Consider the following 13,083-nt stretch of genomic DNA (forward strand, 5'->3'; position numbering starts at 1 on the left):
ACTTTTTGTTTTGGCAAGATAGAACCTTTAAATTGGAACAAATTTTATGTGGGATACAAATTGTACTACTAGCAACAGAACTTATTGTTGCTATCATGTTCCTAATTGCTGTCTATAGACGACCACCACCAGAAGGCTGAATTTTATACCACGACTGTCAACGTACCAAAGATATGCACATAAGTAATTATTTATGTATTTATTATTATGTACTTAACTTATAGTGTTCTTGTTATCATCGTGAATATTTCTTGTTACAACTGAATCATCACATATTGTCAATAACTTTATAAAATTTAATTCTCTTTGATCATTAAACACTTAGAATACTAAGTATGAGATCGTTTCTCTTATGTTGATGTATGTACAAAATTTACAATAACAATTAAATATATTTATGGAAAATACTTAAGGCTTATTTTTTATACCAATAGCCTCAGCTCTGCGTTTTTTAATAGCTTTCAATCTATTATTGCAGTAAATTCTTAGGAATACTGCTAAAAAGACTATGATTATTCCAAATATACCAAGTGGTGTAATGTAGTGATGATATATTAGGCATGATAGAAGTATTGCAAAACCCTGTAATTGACATTATTTATGAATAATATATTCTTATATTCAACTGGTATTAAAATGGTTAAAACTAATTAGGTTTCAATTACCTGTCGGACCGTCATCATTATGATAAATGTAACAGCTCCAAAATTTGAAATCGTATAAAATATATACAATTGGCCAGTAGTAGAAAAGATGGAAATCAAAATACAATCTACTACAAAATGAGGATACTGAAACAATTAATTAATTACAGTGACTTGTAAATTTTCATTCAAAATATAACTGAATAACATGTTACATACTGTTGTCACGAAAGTTAATGAATACATAAGACTTGATTGTTGCAAAAGGGAAGTTGCTGTTAATAAACAGGAAAATATATTAACAGCACACATCATCTGAATACTGGACACACCATAGTCAGTAAATAAAGCATTTTGCCAATTGCTTGTGAAACTATCCAAAGTCATATATGCACCTAACAGAACAATTCCAGAAAATGTAGTAGCACCATCTGAAAAAATGTTAGTTAAATGATTTATACGTAAAATATTTCAACACATCAGCAGGGTTAATATAAAATTTATACAAAAACATATCTTACCATTTTCATGGTCAGTACTTCCAAACATAAACATCATCATTCCTATAGATATTAAAACAGCTGTCACATACTCATAATATTCATATTTTGAACGTGATACAATTTTACCCATGATCATCACAGGAATTATTTTTGAAGCTTTTGCCAGTACTTGAGTAGGAAAACTGACGTATTTTAGCGCTTCATACTGGCACCAACTACTTAAAACATTAGAGAATGAACAAAATGCATATTTGTATAATGGTATTGTATGTGATGGTTGCCTAATAAGAAGCAGACAAACTGCAGATATAACAACTGCCAGGACTCTATTTATAAAGACTAGAAATTGTGAATCTTTGAAATGACCCTTATTGCCATTGCTATCTTCATATTCCTACAGTGTAAATTTCAGAAAATTAGAAAGTTATACACATAAAGTATTGAATAATATAATAATATGCAATAATATGTTTACCTGGGTCATAATTTTTTCTTGTAAATATCCCCATGTTAAATAACTGACTTGAAGCCCAAGAAAACAGTGAATAAGTATTAATGTATCTTGGTAAAATGTGCGTGAAGGGCCAATTAATGGTAGTGAAGAGTCTAATAGCCCTTGATCCCCACTTCCCACAAAACAAGAATGTACTAGTTTTGATAAGCATCCTTTTCCTAAGTTATAAGCATTTTGATTATTAATTTATTATATAATTCTAATCAGTATACAAATTATTAATTCTCTAACCTCTTCTTTGAAGATATTGACTGATTCTTACATATTTATAAATTAAATAACCAGGCAACAAAACTGTAGAATATCCTAGAAAGTTTAAAAGAAACCTAACAATCCAACTGTAATATGTTTTTGAGCTCAGTATATTTTCTCCACTTCCAACAAATGACGTGATTATGTGTGTTGTACCATATAAGAAGCATAGTGAAAACAGCACTATTAGACTGTCAAAAGAAATGGCATAAATCGTGAAGAGTAATGATCTTCATTTCACATAATTGTTATAAACAATGATAAATTTACATGACAACTCACCAAATAACAATATCACCCGCATAGTTGCCCATTGCTAATGAGGTTAGCCTTGGGCATCAAATTAGTACTTCGATCTAATTACTCATTTTTATGTAATAAAAGAAAATAGTGTTCTTTTAATCATTGCAGATTAGACGAAATCTCTTGACAAACTCTATACAATTGTCGTAATATAATAACTTTGATTATTAACTTTCAACAATGCAACTGCTGGATTTAACGTTGACACTCCATTTCAAGATTCAACAGTGTGTGTGTGTGTGTGTATATATATATATATATGTCGAACGGCCCTATTCTGTTCCTATATATATATATATACATACATACATACATACATACATACATACATACACATACAATACGATCTAATGAAAAATTGAGTTTGACGCTTTTATTTCGAATTTCTTTCCATATCCAATGGTTTTTATTTTAGCGTATCACTGGTGTAAATTATGAAATATTTTACATAAGGTATTTAGAAGGAATAAAATCAACGCTGATTAATGTTTTTAATAAATTTATAACTTTATCTTTCACAGTACATACAAAATCATTCGTTTGTGTACGATAAGTCTTTCAAACATATATACAATAATATTCTTTATTAACTACAAAATATTACTAGAGGTACATACTTACACCGTAACATTACAAAAAATTAATAGTTCATCATTCATACAAATGTTTTCGTGTTAATGGCTTTTTCTAAATAGTGAGAAATTTACAGTTTGTAATTATAATTTAAATTGAAGCACCTTGCAGGATTGAATCCCAGCGCATGATAAAAACTTACCTATATCTCAGGAATTTACATGATATTGTAAGGCACTACACTACGTGTATGATACATACTTAACTCCAAATGATATTACTTCCTCGTGCCTATATGTAATATAAATATCGGTTTATTATATGAGTTCTTTCAAAACTTATTTGCTTATTACACACATTTTAATTAATACTCGATAATCATAAGCCATCTTCTTGAAAACATTTCAAAAACGTTTCAATCCGTTGATATCGAACTGTTACTAACAATGCACACGCTTTCCATTTTCCATTTCTGCATTACATAATTTATTTTATTCACAATTTTGGAAGAGATTTCTATTCTAGATGATAAATCATAGCTTCCTGGGGCAGAAAGAATGGCTTGTAATTTAATTTCTTGTCGGCTGCACGGTTCCAATCGACGCACAAATGACGTTTGACCAGCATAACGGAATGATGTCAAAGCTTGCGATGAATGGAGATGGGTTTTAATATTTGGCAAAGTATTTTGACTACAAATTAATAAAATATTGTAAATAGAAGTTACATTTTTAATTTAAAGCTATTCAATAACATATGTGCATACCTGCTGGTTCCAATGGTATTTACTCGAACATCAACATCAGATTGCGAATTATTTTGCATAATCATAATGACAGGTACGGCACATATACGACTTTGAGCAAAGTTATGCATTACTTCCTTGGAATGCTGCAAGTAAAACCAAATCAAATTTTTCTGACATTCCAATTCTGAGTACTGCTCTTTTTTGTTAAGAGCTTGAGCATCTGGTATATTAATGTCAGGTCCAAAAATTTTAAGCTGCCCGGAGTACTCGATTGGTTCAATTATTTTTTTTGGAGGATGGTTGTACGATTTATTCAAATAATTTAAATCAATGTAATGTTGTCCAACTGCGTTACGAATAACCGCACCACCTTCAGTTACTTTGGCTTTCCACCTGAGTATTACTGTCGAATCCAGCTTCATTGTGAAAGCAATTGGATCGTCAACTTGCGGTTTTGATTGTTGAATATCACTTTGAGTATCATTAGCATCTAAAGGAGTTATGTGACGTTTTTTTATAAAATTCTGATACGGTATATTGCTTGCTGAGTCTAGTGTGTTTGTAGATAAACAAACATTAGAAAATATGGGACTATCTGGGTTTCTCTTTGAAAGTTTTAACAAGAAATGTACCATTTCTTGAGGCTGTACTTTGACGTCATTATAAGTATTATTTCTACTCATTAGTGTCCAAGAATCACTTTGGAAAGCTATATTTACTAACTCTATTTCATTCATAAAAGGATCGTGAACTTGATTTGAATTTTTAACTTGTAAAAATAAATTCAACAATGAAAAGTTGTTTTCACTTATTGCACTTCTACGAGCCATCGCACTCCAATTTATAGAACCTAAAACTGTCAAATGCCAACTATGCCGACTCAGTCTATACTTCAATATATTTTTTGGTTCGGAATTTTCATAATAGAATAGCAAATCTAATCGATGATTTCCTTTTGCGTGTGGAGCACAAACCCAAAGATTCATTTTGAAATAGTCACCGACGTTTAATGTGTTATTTTTATCAGGAGGTAGTATGATTTTAGTTACAAGTTCATCATTCTTCTTTTTGTACCCTGAAAAATTAAAATTATTATATGAAACACTTTCCCGATAAATGATACATTTATCATTATAAAAATCATGATTTTATTCGTTACCTGTTTGAAAGTCCTGTTCCTGATTTTCAAGCGCAAATAATTTTGGATTTGTCGAACCAAGATGAATATTTTTCAGAGGCGCGTTACCAATATTTTTCAAAACTACTTCCATACATTGGAGTTCACCACAGAGCATCTCTGGTGAAAGCGCTGTCATAGTTATCTGAAAAATAAAAAAGTACCAATGAATTAAACTTTATGAAAATGCACTGATTAATGCGATTCTTAAAATATTTACCTGCATAAATGGTCCTCTATCGACAATATTTATATCGAGTCTCCAATCCGCACCATATAGAGAAATTCCAGGTTTTTCTTTAGCATTTTTCAATTTAGGACCCTGAATTTGAAATATACGTTTGCCAGAAACGAAAGTTGTAGGGTTTGTAGACAATTGCTCTGGTGTTTGCACTGGGTTTGAAAGGTCATATCCTAAACCTAAAACCTTCAATTGTCCTATCCTTTTAGGTTTAAGAGCTAAAACGACGGTTTGCTTAGACGCAGGTTGGAGAGTAACACTATCAATCTTTAATGTTTCGACCAAATTTTCTTCACACTCTTCAGACATTTCATTGCTTATAATATTTTTTTCGTCTTCAAATGACCAAAGCAACTTCAAATTAGAAAGCGGTAGTGGTATCAATAGAGGATTGGATAGTGTTACACATAAATAGATTGGTTCATTAATAACTGCATTTGGTCTTGTAGAATTGTCACTAGTATTAGTATAAATCGTTACGGTTGGTTTAAAAATCATAGGTGGTGTTCCTCGCGCTTTTGATAACAGAATTTCTTCAAGTTTCGACCATCTGACATCATCAGCGTCTTGACTAAAAGACAATATTTGACTTACTAATTCAATATTATTGCCTGGTTTGATTACAGGTCCTAATAGTACTTTAATCTGATTATCTTCAATTAAAGGTAGAGGTAACGCAGGAAGAGATGTCGCAGACATTTTTGATTCTTGAGCCAGCAGCTAGAATATAGTTTAATAATAATTAATTAGCGAAAAACAAACAACGGTTTATGTATAATTAATGGTAATACTAACACTGTGAATATATAAAAATTCTCTTAAAAATGCTGCTTGTTGAAGAGCAGGTTGTTTACTTGACGCACTTAATAACTTTTCAAAGAATTTAACAGCCTCTGGTATTTGTTTCAAAGCTGCAGCTTGCCTACCAATTGTAAAATGAATATGATCTTCTGCTAATGACCACCCTTTATCATGATATACCTACGTAAAAGCAATAAAATTTGATTTCTATTTAATGTTACCATAATTTTTATTAACAAAAGTATTAAATACCTGATATGCTTGTTTATAGCAACGTAAGGAATGTTTCTTTTGTCCAGCTTTGGAAAAACGATGACCAGCTAGAACCGCGTGGAACGCATATTTTCTCACCATTTTTGGGGAAATAAAGCAATATGCAGCCTGTTCTAATAATAATGCTGAACGTAAATCAGAATCTTCGCTTGTCATTCTTATTAATTGCTTAGCTGCTTCTCCATACAATCCTCGATTTTTCAAACACTCGGCGCTTAAAAGAGTTGCTCTTGTTGCGAATGATGGCATTTTACAAGTATTCAAATAAGTTGTTATAGCATCGTCCATGTATTCAATTGTTTTTCTAATCATTTCGTCCATCATAAAAGCACTCAAGGCGGCCATTTCTAAAGCACCTGCATAATACATCCAAGCTTGATCAGCTGCAAAATCTCGTTTTGCATTATGATATGCATGATAGGCCAGTGAATAATGGCCAAACATAAAACAAAGATCACCCATTCTTCTTAATTGTAGTTCTGGAGATTCTGAAGTATATCTAAAAATATGATACATTATTAGTTTATAATAAACAATTTTATAAATATTTAATAAACGACATAATAATAAACGTCTTACATAACAGCATTGGCTGGAACAGATCCAGATACTCCTGGTTTGCTAGTTCCAAACCAGCGTTTTGTTGCACTAAATAACGATCTACTTACACCCTTTTTATTAGAAATGAGATCATTCAATAAATGTATTTGTCTTTCAACATAAGGTAACAAACTTTTTAAGCAAAATTCAGACATCATTAACTTTAATCTTTCTAGATCTTCTGTTGAAAGTCTAGCACCATGTTGAGGAGCTACATGTGTTGGAGTGTCAGCCCAAACATTCACATTTATTGGAGAGGTGGCATTCAAACTTTGACTCACATTGTCCATGTTATTGAAGTTTGTAGGCAATTCATTTTCTGGGCTTAAAGGATGAAAAGTTGTAGCTGTTGTAGCCGACACTGCTTCTTGACCGACCTCGAGTTGTATTTGGGAATTAGACAATTCCGAAGTGATACTGAGGATTTCATTTTTGTCTGGAGTCAGCAATGGAAAATTTCTAGGTGCAACTGGTGTCCCAGCTTGACTAGTCGATCTAAAACATTAATAATTAACAACGTTATTATTTGTATCTTATTAATTAATAGTAAAACATAAATTAAAAGTACATACTTTTCTTGTTCAGTAGTCACAGCATTAGGCATAGAAGAAACACCCATAGTATCTGCTGGAGTACGGGGTGAATTATCCTGATCACTAGTACCTGTTAAATCAGGATGTTTGACGATAAATTGGCTCCAGGGATCTGGTAAATGAGTATTATTTTCTGACATATAAAATGGCCTTGAATTTATTTGTAAGAAAAAACAATTATTGGATCCATATATATTTTTCATTTCAGCAAAAATATCTTCTGCTCTGAAATAAAAATTTTATATAAAATACAAATTTTAACAAATATTTGACTATGGTGAAAAAAAACCTACTTTTTCTTGTCATCCTGAAGAGCATCATGTATCAAAATATAATACCTAAGAGAATTGTTATTAAACCATTTTGGTAATTTTCCTGGCATACTCAAATTTAGTTGAGCACCCATTTGCTGAACTCTCTCAAGTGGATTTTCATCTGCTGTAGAGACTACTATCATGCAAGCAATAAAGTGTTTTGTAAACTCATGGTCTGATGGAAATTGAACATTTAGAAAAGTGTCCCTCCAAGCCTCAAACCAAGGAACAGATATTGGTATATCTAAATCTATACTTCCAGTTCTAACAACATGGGTACGCTCACTATACATAGAGGTAACAGATTCATTGAATAATTTTCTAGCTAAATTTGGCTCTGGAGGAGAATAGTTTACATCCTTGATAGATATTTGCAGTGATCGAATTGCTACAGTTGTTCCTTGGGGATCTTTTATATAACCTGTAATTAAAATGGAGATATTTAGAACTATATTACATTTGACTTGAATTAATATTTAGTGGAAGATTATTTATTGAATATGAAGAAATTGAGAAACAGAATAATTCTACAAGTATATATAAAAGTAACAATAACGAGATATACAATACCTTCTGCATTAAGTCTACAAAAAGGCTGCAGCAATTCAATGAACGTCAAATTATTCTTCTGACAAGTAGCCTCGGCATTGGGCGTACAAACAGCCGCCACTTGCGGTGAAAAAGCATTGATGATAAATTCCCGTGGGGTTAACTTGCATTGAGCCATGATTGATCTTTTGCAGTAACCTCACTCACGACTTGAAGATACGCGTTGAAAAGGCTGTTGTTTATTTTCGTCTATAATTCTTATGAATAATCATCATCACCAATAACACCTGCAGCTAATTACAGAGCATTTTAACTAGTTGGGCGTATAAAGAATCTTATCACAACGAGTGATATTGCGCATAGATAGCTACGGGTGTTTAACAACTGATTATGTATGGGAGAATGCCGTACAGCAGTAGACGCATGCACATCACTGCATTAACGTGATAAGACAAATATGAGGATGTGTGGTTGTCGATGATGTATATGTGCGATTGGCGACATCTAGCTATAATCATCTACATACTCTTAGCTCCGCGTCTGTAGCTCGCGGACCATCCACAATCCACATTCGCATTAGGCCCTCGCCACATATGCGCATACGCGCGCGTACGAGGGCGTATGTACAAACGCGTACAAATCGCTAAAAATTTTGATAGTGCCAACAACAGAAAGTTACTACTATTCCTTGCATGCCCCAAACGAACACACTTACTCCCGGAACAAACGTATCATAACCATCAATAATATAGCGTTATGATATGTTTGTTCCGGGAGTAAGTGTGTTCGTTTGGGGCATGCAAGGAATAGTAGTAACTTTCTGTTGTTGGCACTATCAAAATTTTTAGCGATTTGTACGCGTTTGTACGCCCTCGTACGCGCGCATATGCACATATTTGGCGAGGGCCTTACAGACAATAATTACGCGCAGATGTCAGAATTTTATTTCAATTCTTTTTTGAAGATTTTACTTTTCTACTTATTCAGTAATTATTTCTCTCGTATCCTCAATTTTACTCGAGATAAGTATGACTAGTAAAATTAGTAAAATTGTCTAAAAATGGTCAAATGGTCAATTAAAAATGGTCAATAAACAAAAAACTATTTTGTCGAAAAATTGCATATAAATCATTAATTCATTCTATTGTGAGGGAAAAAAATTGATTTAAAAAAAATGCCTACTATATGCTGTACAATTTTAATGGCTTGATTAGCGCTGAGAGGAAGTGAAACGCCCGCACTCTAGCTGAAAACTTGAAAATCTTTGACCAATGAAAGACTTGACAACGTCGCAATTTCATTAATAATGCTTGTGTATACGTGTACGCTTGTACAACTTCTTTGGAGATTTGGACAATTACAGTGTAAAATAAACTATTTAATTTAATTTAACTGAACTGGAAGCTCAGAACACATATTGACGCCTCGTAAGAAAGATTCATATGTCGTATATAAGAATTGATTTGAGAGTAAAATAGAACAAAATTTCTAGCTGTCCGAAATTAAAAGCAGAATGCAGAGTCCGCGAGCAGACGGAAAAGAGATGGCTAAAAGGGAGGGGGAATGAAAAAGGCGTGCCCCTTCGCTTAGGCCATTTTGTAAGGCGTTGTGTTCGGGTGGTGAACGTGTCGCTAGGGGCTCGTAAAAAACTACCGTGTAAATAGCAAATTGTGGTGAAAACAGTTCGATTGGGTTATTGGGTCTTATTGCCTCTTCCATCTACACGTAGTGATTGTAATCGGCGACCAAAAATAGTGAGTATGGAGAAAAAAGGAAGGTGATCATGAGACACGATTTGGTCTGCAACAGAGCCAAGCAGCGTTGGGCTGTTGACACGCATTCATGCTTCATGTACCTTAACGCCTTTGATTCATCGTCAACAGATTGTTAGCTGGTGTGCAACTATAAATTGTGATTTTTTGTACAGTTTAATCGAGACTAAATCAAACAATCATGGGGGAAGTTATAGGTAAGCTATCATGAGCACGTCATTGTTTTTGTGTTTTCGTAACGACTCGCTACCTGTTGCGTTTGTGTTTGGGGAAACTCCATATCTGTTTAGTACGTTCTAACAGTTGCCATTATCTTTTTTCTAGAAATTTTAAAAGTAGAGAATACTTACTTACCACATGATGAGATGAGTGAAGTAGTTGGTATGTTAATTTTATTGTTATATTCTACAGTTCTTATCGTTAAAAAAACGTATACTAATAATAATGACACCCACAGCTGACTTGTTGGTTAAAAACTCAGATCAAGGTACTCTTATAATACCTGACATGATAGACTCAGAAGGTAAATAATAGCTTTCATTATGACTATCATAAATATAAAAAAGAATTATTTTTATAATAATCTTATATTTTACGTAGTTCTTACACAAAATGGTCAAATTATTCAGATTATTGGAGAATTTGAGTGTGTTACTTGTCGACGTATGTTCCCAAGTGAAGATGTATGTAATTTTTTACTTATATTTACTCTTTAATAAAAAGAATCTAAGCAAAATTTGTTAAATTACTGAATTAAATATTTTTTTACAGATGTTGAAAGAACACTTACAAGTATGCAGAGAGGAAGATGATGATGCTGAGTTTCTAGAATTAGGCAGGATGGGTGACATGGATTCCGAAGAGGAAGAAGAGGAGGAAGAAAATGAATACAAAGTAGATGATCCAGACTATAATACTGAAAATTCTAATCCATCAGGTTATTATCAAACTTATTTAAATTAAAAATTTTGTCATTTGCAATTATATCCAATTGAATATTTTTATAGATTCTCAAAATATGAAAAATAATAATCAAAAACCAGCAATCAAACCAGTATCAGAAGACCAATGCCACTGTTGTGCAGAAGATGTCAAGACTGCTCATTCTGGCGGTCCTTTTAAATGTCCACACTGTGATTTATCATTTAAAAAAACAGCTTCCCTAGAGAGACATTCAATAGTTATTCATTGGGAAGTTGATTCATGCGTATGTGAAGATTGTAATGCTACTTTTCGAAATAAAAAGGCTTTGGACAAACATCGCTATACTACACATATGAAAACAAAGAAAGTATACAAATGTGATAAATGTGATACTTATTTTTCGAGGAGCTATCATTTGAATCGCCACAAGCAGCAGTCGGGATGTCACGGAGATACTGCCAATACTTTTTCATGCCAGGTGAATTATAATATAATAATCAATATTTTACATATTTTTTACATAAAAATTTAATAATCCATTAAAAATATTTATAGGTTTGCAATAAAATATTCACACGGAAAGATAATTTAAGGGAGCACTTGAGAACCCACGCCGGAATGCCTCAAAGAAAGAAGAAATCCTGTAATCTTTGCCCTAAACAATTTTATACTAATCAGCAATTGATTATACATCAACGAATGCACACTGGAGAGAGACCTATAGAATGTGATTTATGTACTAAGACCTTCTTGTCAACTTTAGCCATGAAAAAACACAGAAGAGTTCATACTGGAGAAAAGCCTTTTGAATGCAAATATGTAAGTTGATTATATTATTAAACTTTCAACACTATTTACTAAGCTAAAACTTCAAAATTGATGAAAAAACGAACTTGCTAATTTACTTCCAAGCAATCATTAAGGATTTGAAGATAAAAAAGAAGTTGTAAGTGATTATAGCCTTGCAATGTTCAATGTTATTGTCTGTATAGATGTATATATCTGTATATTATTTTTAATTCACCATTACGTTAGAATAAGATTAATTGAATAGACTTTTATTTTTTTAATTATACAATTTTTTTTAAAATAAGTCACTTATTAACGTGATTTTTTATTACAGTGCCAAAAAAAATTTGCTGCAAGAGAAACATTAAATCGTCATCAAAGAACTCATACTGGAGAAAAACCTCATGTTTGTCAGTACTGTAACAAATCCTTCATTCAAGCAGCTCAGCTTAGAGCACACATTTTCCATCATACTGGAGAAAACGGCTTTTATTGTGATATTTGTGGTAAGGCTTTTAACCGAAAAGCCCGTCTAACTAATCACAAGAAGTTTGTTCACGAAGGAGCTACGCCTTTCAAATGTGACAAATGTGAAAAATCGTTCACACGAAAAGAAGATTTATCCAAACACATGAATCTTCATGCCGGTATTAAACGTAAGATTTAAACAAGTTTTGTTCACATTTTTTATCTAATATCGATATTTTATTACAATAAAAATGTAATTTTTCAGCTCATAAATGCGATACTTGTGGTAAATGTTTCGCGGCTAAGTCATCTTTACAAGCTCATTTGAATACCCACAGGCGTGAGCCGCCACAGTCATGTGCTGAATGTGGTAGAGCATTTATTCGACAAGATTGTCTCATGCGTCACATCCGTGCAAAACATAGAGATCTCTTAGAAGATGTACTCGGTGAAGCAGAGAAGAAGCATTTACAATTACAAATGTTTAATATTGCTTATGAAGCTGCTGAAAAGTCAAAAATAGGAGAAACTAATATTCTTTCTACAGACGAATTGATGAAGGCTATTACAGAACTTTTGACAATATTAATTGAAAAAGAAACATTAGACGTAAGTCGAGTTAATATCGAGTTATTATGTTTATTTATTGATAAAATAATTCTAAAATTTTTAAATTTCATCATTCTTTTATTACTTTGTTTTAGTTATTTGGATGGTGCCAATCACCTTTGCAAGAAGTTTTGGAAGCTGTTATTAGAAGATGTGGACATGAACCACTCACAGCTGACAGTGACTTAACATTACCCGAAAGATTGAGAGGAAACGTCAAACTTTTATTCAATGCTGTAATTGAAGATGAAAGTGTTAAATCGTTACTAACTGCGCAAACTGTGGACGAAGTAATTATGCACGTTCTTAAATCATCCAAAAAAGGAACAGGGGAAATAGAAGGGTAAAGTGTATATGGATTAAACGTAATTTAATAAGGCAAAATAATTGCTAGAAGCTAAAGACCTTTATTTTTATTATTTTTAATTTACTTAAA

The 13,083-nt window shown here is 32.4% G+C and overlaps 3 protein-coding genes across 6 annotated transcripts; 1 reads left to right on the forward strand and 2 right to left on the reverse strand.

The window, feature by feature from the left end:
- Positions 1-137: 137 nt before the first annotated feature.
- LOC131664904 (adenosine 3'-phospho 5'-phosphosulfate transporter 1) lies at positions 138-2,429 on the reverse strand. The gene is made up of 7 exons (XM_058936355.1): positions 2,196-2,429; positions 1,893-2,104; positions 1,623-1,819; positions 1,166-1,541; positions 864-1,075; positions 666-791; positions 138-582 (listed from the first exon to the last, which is right to left on the reverse strand). Exons 1-7 carry the CDS (start codon positions 2,225-2,227, stop codon positions 409-411), a joined length of 1,329 nt encoding a protein of 442 aa, XP_058792338.1. The 5' UTR covers positions 2,228-2,429; the 3' UTR covers positions 138-408.
- Positions 2,430-2,735: 306 nt separating this feature from the next.
- On the reverse strand, positions 2,736-8,606 carry LOC131664849 (trafficking protein particle complex subunit 8). Of its 2 annotated transcripts, XR_009301976.1 has the most exons (11): positions 8,107-8,606; positions 7,516-7,957; positions 7,202-7,447; positions 6,609-7,124; positions 6,009-6,528; positions 5,751-5,936; positions 4,935-5,675; positions 4,697-4,859; positions 3,556-4,612; positions 3,147-3,481; positions 2,736-3,080 (listed from the first exon to the last, which is right to left on the reverse strand). XR_009301976.1 is itself a non-coding variant. In XM_058936267.1 (10 exons), the coding sequence occupies exons 1-10, from the start codon at positions 8,261-8,263 to the stop codon at positions 3,205-3,207; spliced, it is 4,305 nt and encodes a 1,434-aa protein (XP_058792250.1). In that variant the 5' UTR covers positions 8,264-8,606; the 3' UTR covers positions 2,736-3,204. The 2 variants fall into 2 exon arrangements, 1 of the variants encoding a protein (XP_058792250.1); XM_058936267.1 differs by having other exon boundaries at positions 2,736-3,481.
- An 897-nt stretch (positions 8,607-9,503) lies between these two features.
- On the forward strand, positions 9,504-13,004 carry LOC131664891 (protein suppressor of hairy wing-like). 3 transcript variants are annotated; one of them, XM_058936338.1, is made up of 11 exons: positions 9,504-9,839; positions 10,013-10,054; positions 10,182-10,238; positions 10,315-10,380; positions 10,458-10,540; positions 10,629-10,794; positions 10,865-11,259; positions 11,337-11,600; positions 11,905-12,226; positions 12,304-12,647; positions 12,743-13,004. In XM_058936338.1, the coding sequence occupies exons 2-11, from the start codon at positions 10,039-10,041 to the stop codon at positions 12,992-12,994; spliced, it is 1,965 nt and encodes a 654-aa protein (XP_058792321.1). In that variant the 5' UTR covers positions 9,504-9,839; positions 10,013-10,038; the 3' UTR covers positions 12,995-13,004. The 3 variants fall into 3 exon arrangements, with proteins under 3 accessions (XP_058792321.1, XP_058792320.1, XP_058792319.1); XM_058936337.1 differs by having other exon boundaries at positions 9,505-9,839; positions 9,969-10,054; XM_058936336.1 differs by having other exon boundaries at positions 9,506-10,054.
- Positions 13,005-13,083: the final 79 nt, after the last annotated feature.

This window comes from Phymastichus coffea, unplaced genomic scaffold (assembly GCF_024137745.1).
Source record: "Phymastichus coffea isolate CEN01 unplaced genomic scaffold, Cenicafe_Pcof_1.1 PCOF00046, whole genome shotgun sequence".
NCBI lineage: Eukaryota > Metazoa > Arthropoda > Insecta > Hymenoptera > Eulophidae > Phymastichus > Phymastichus coffea.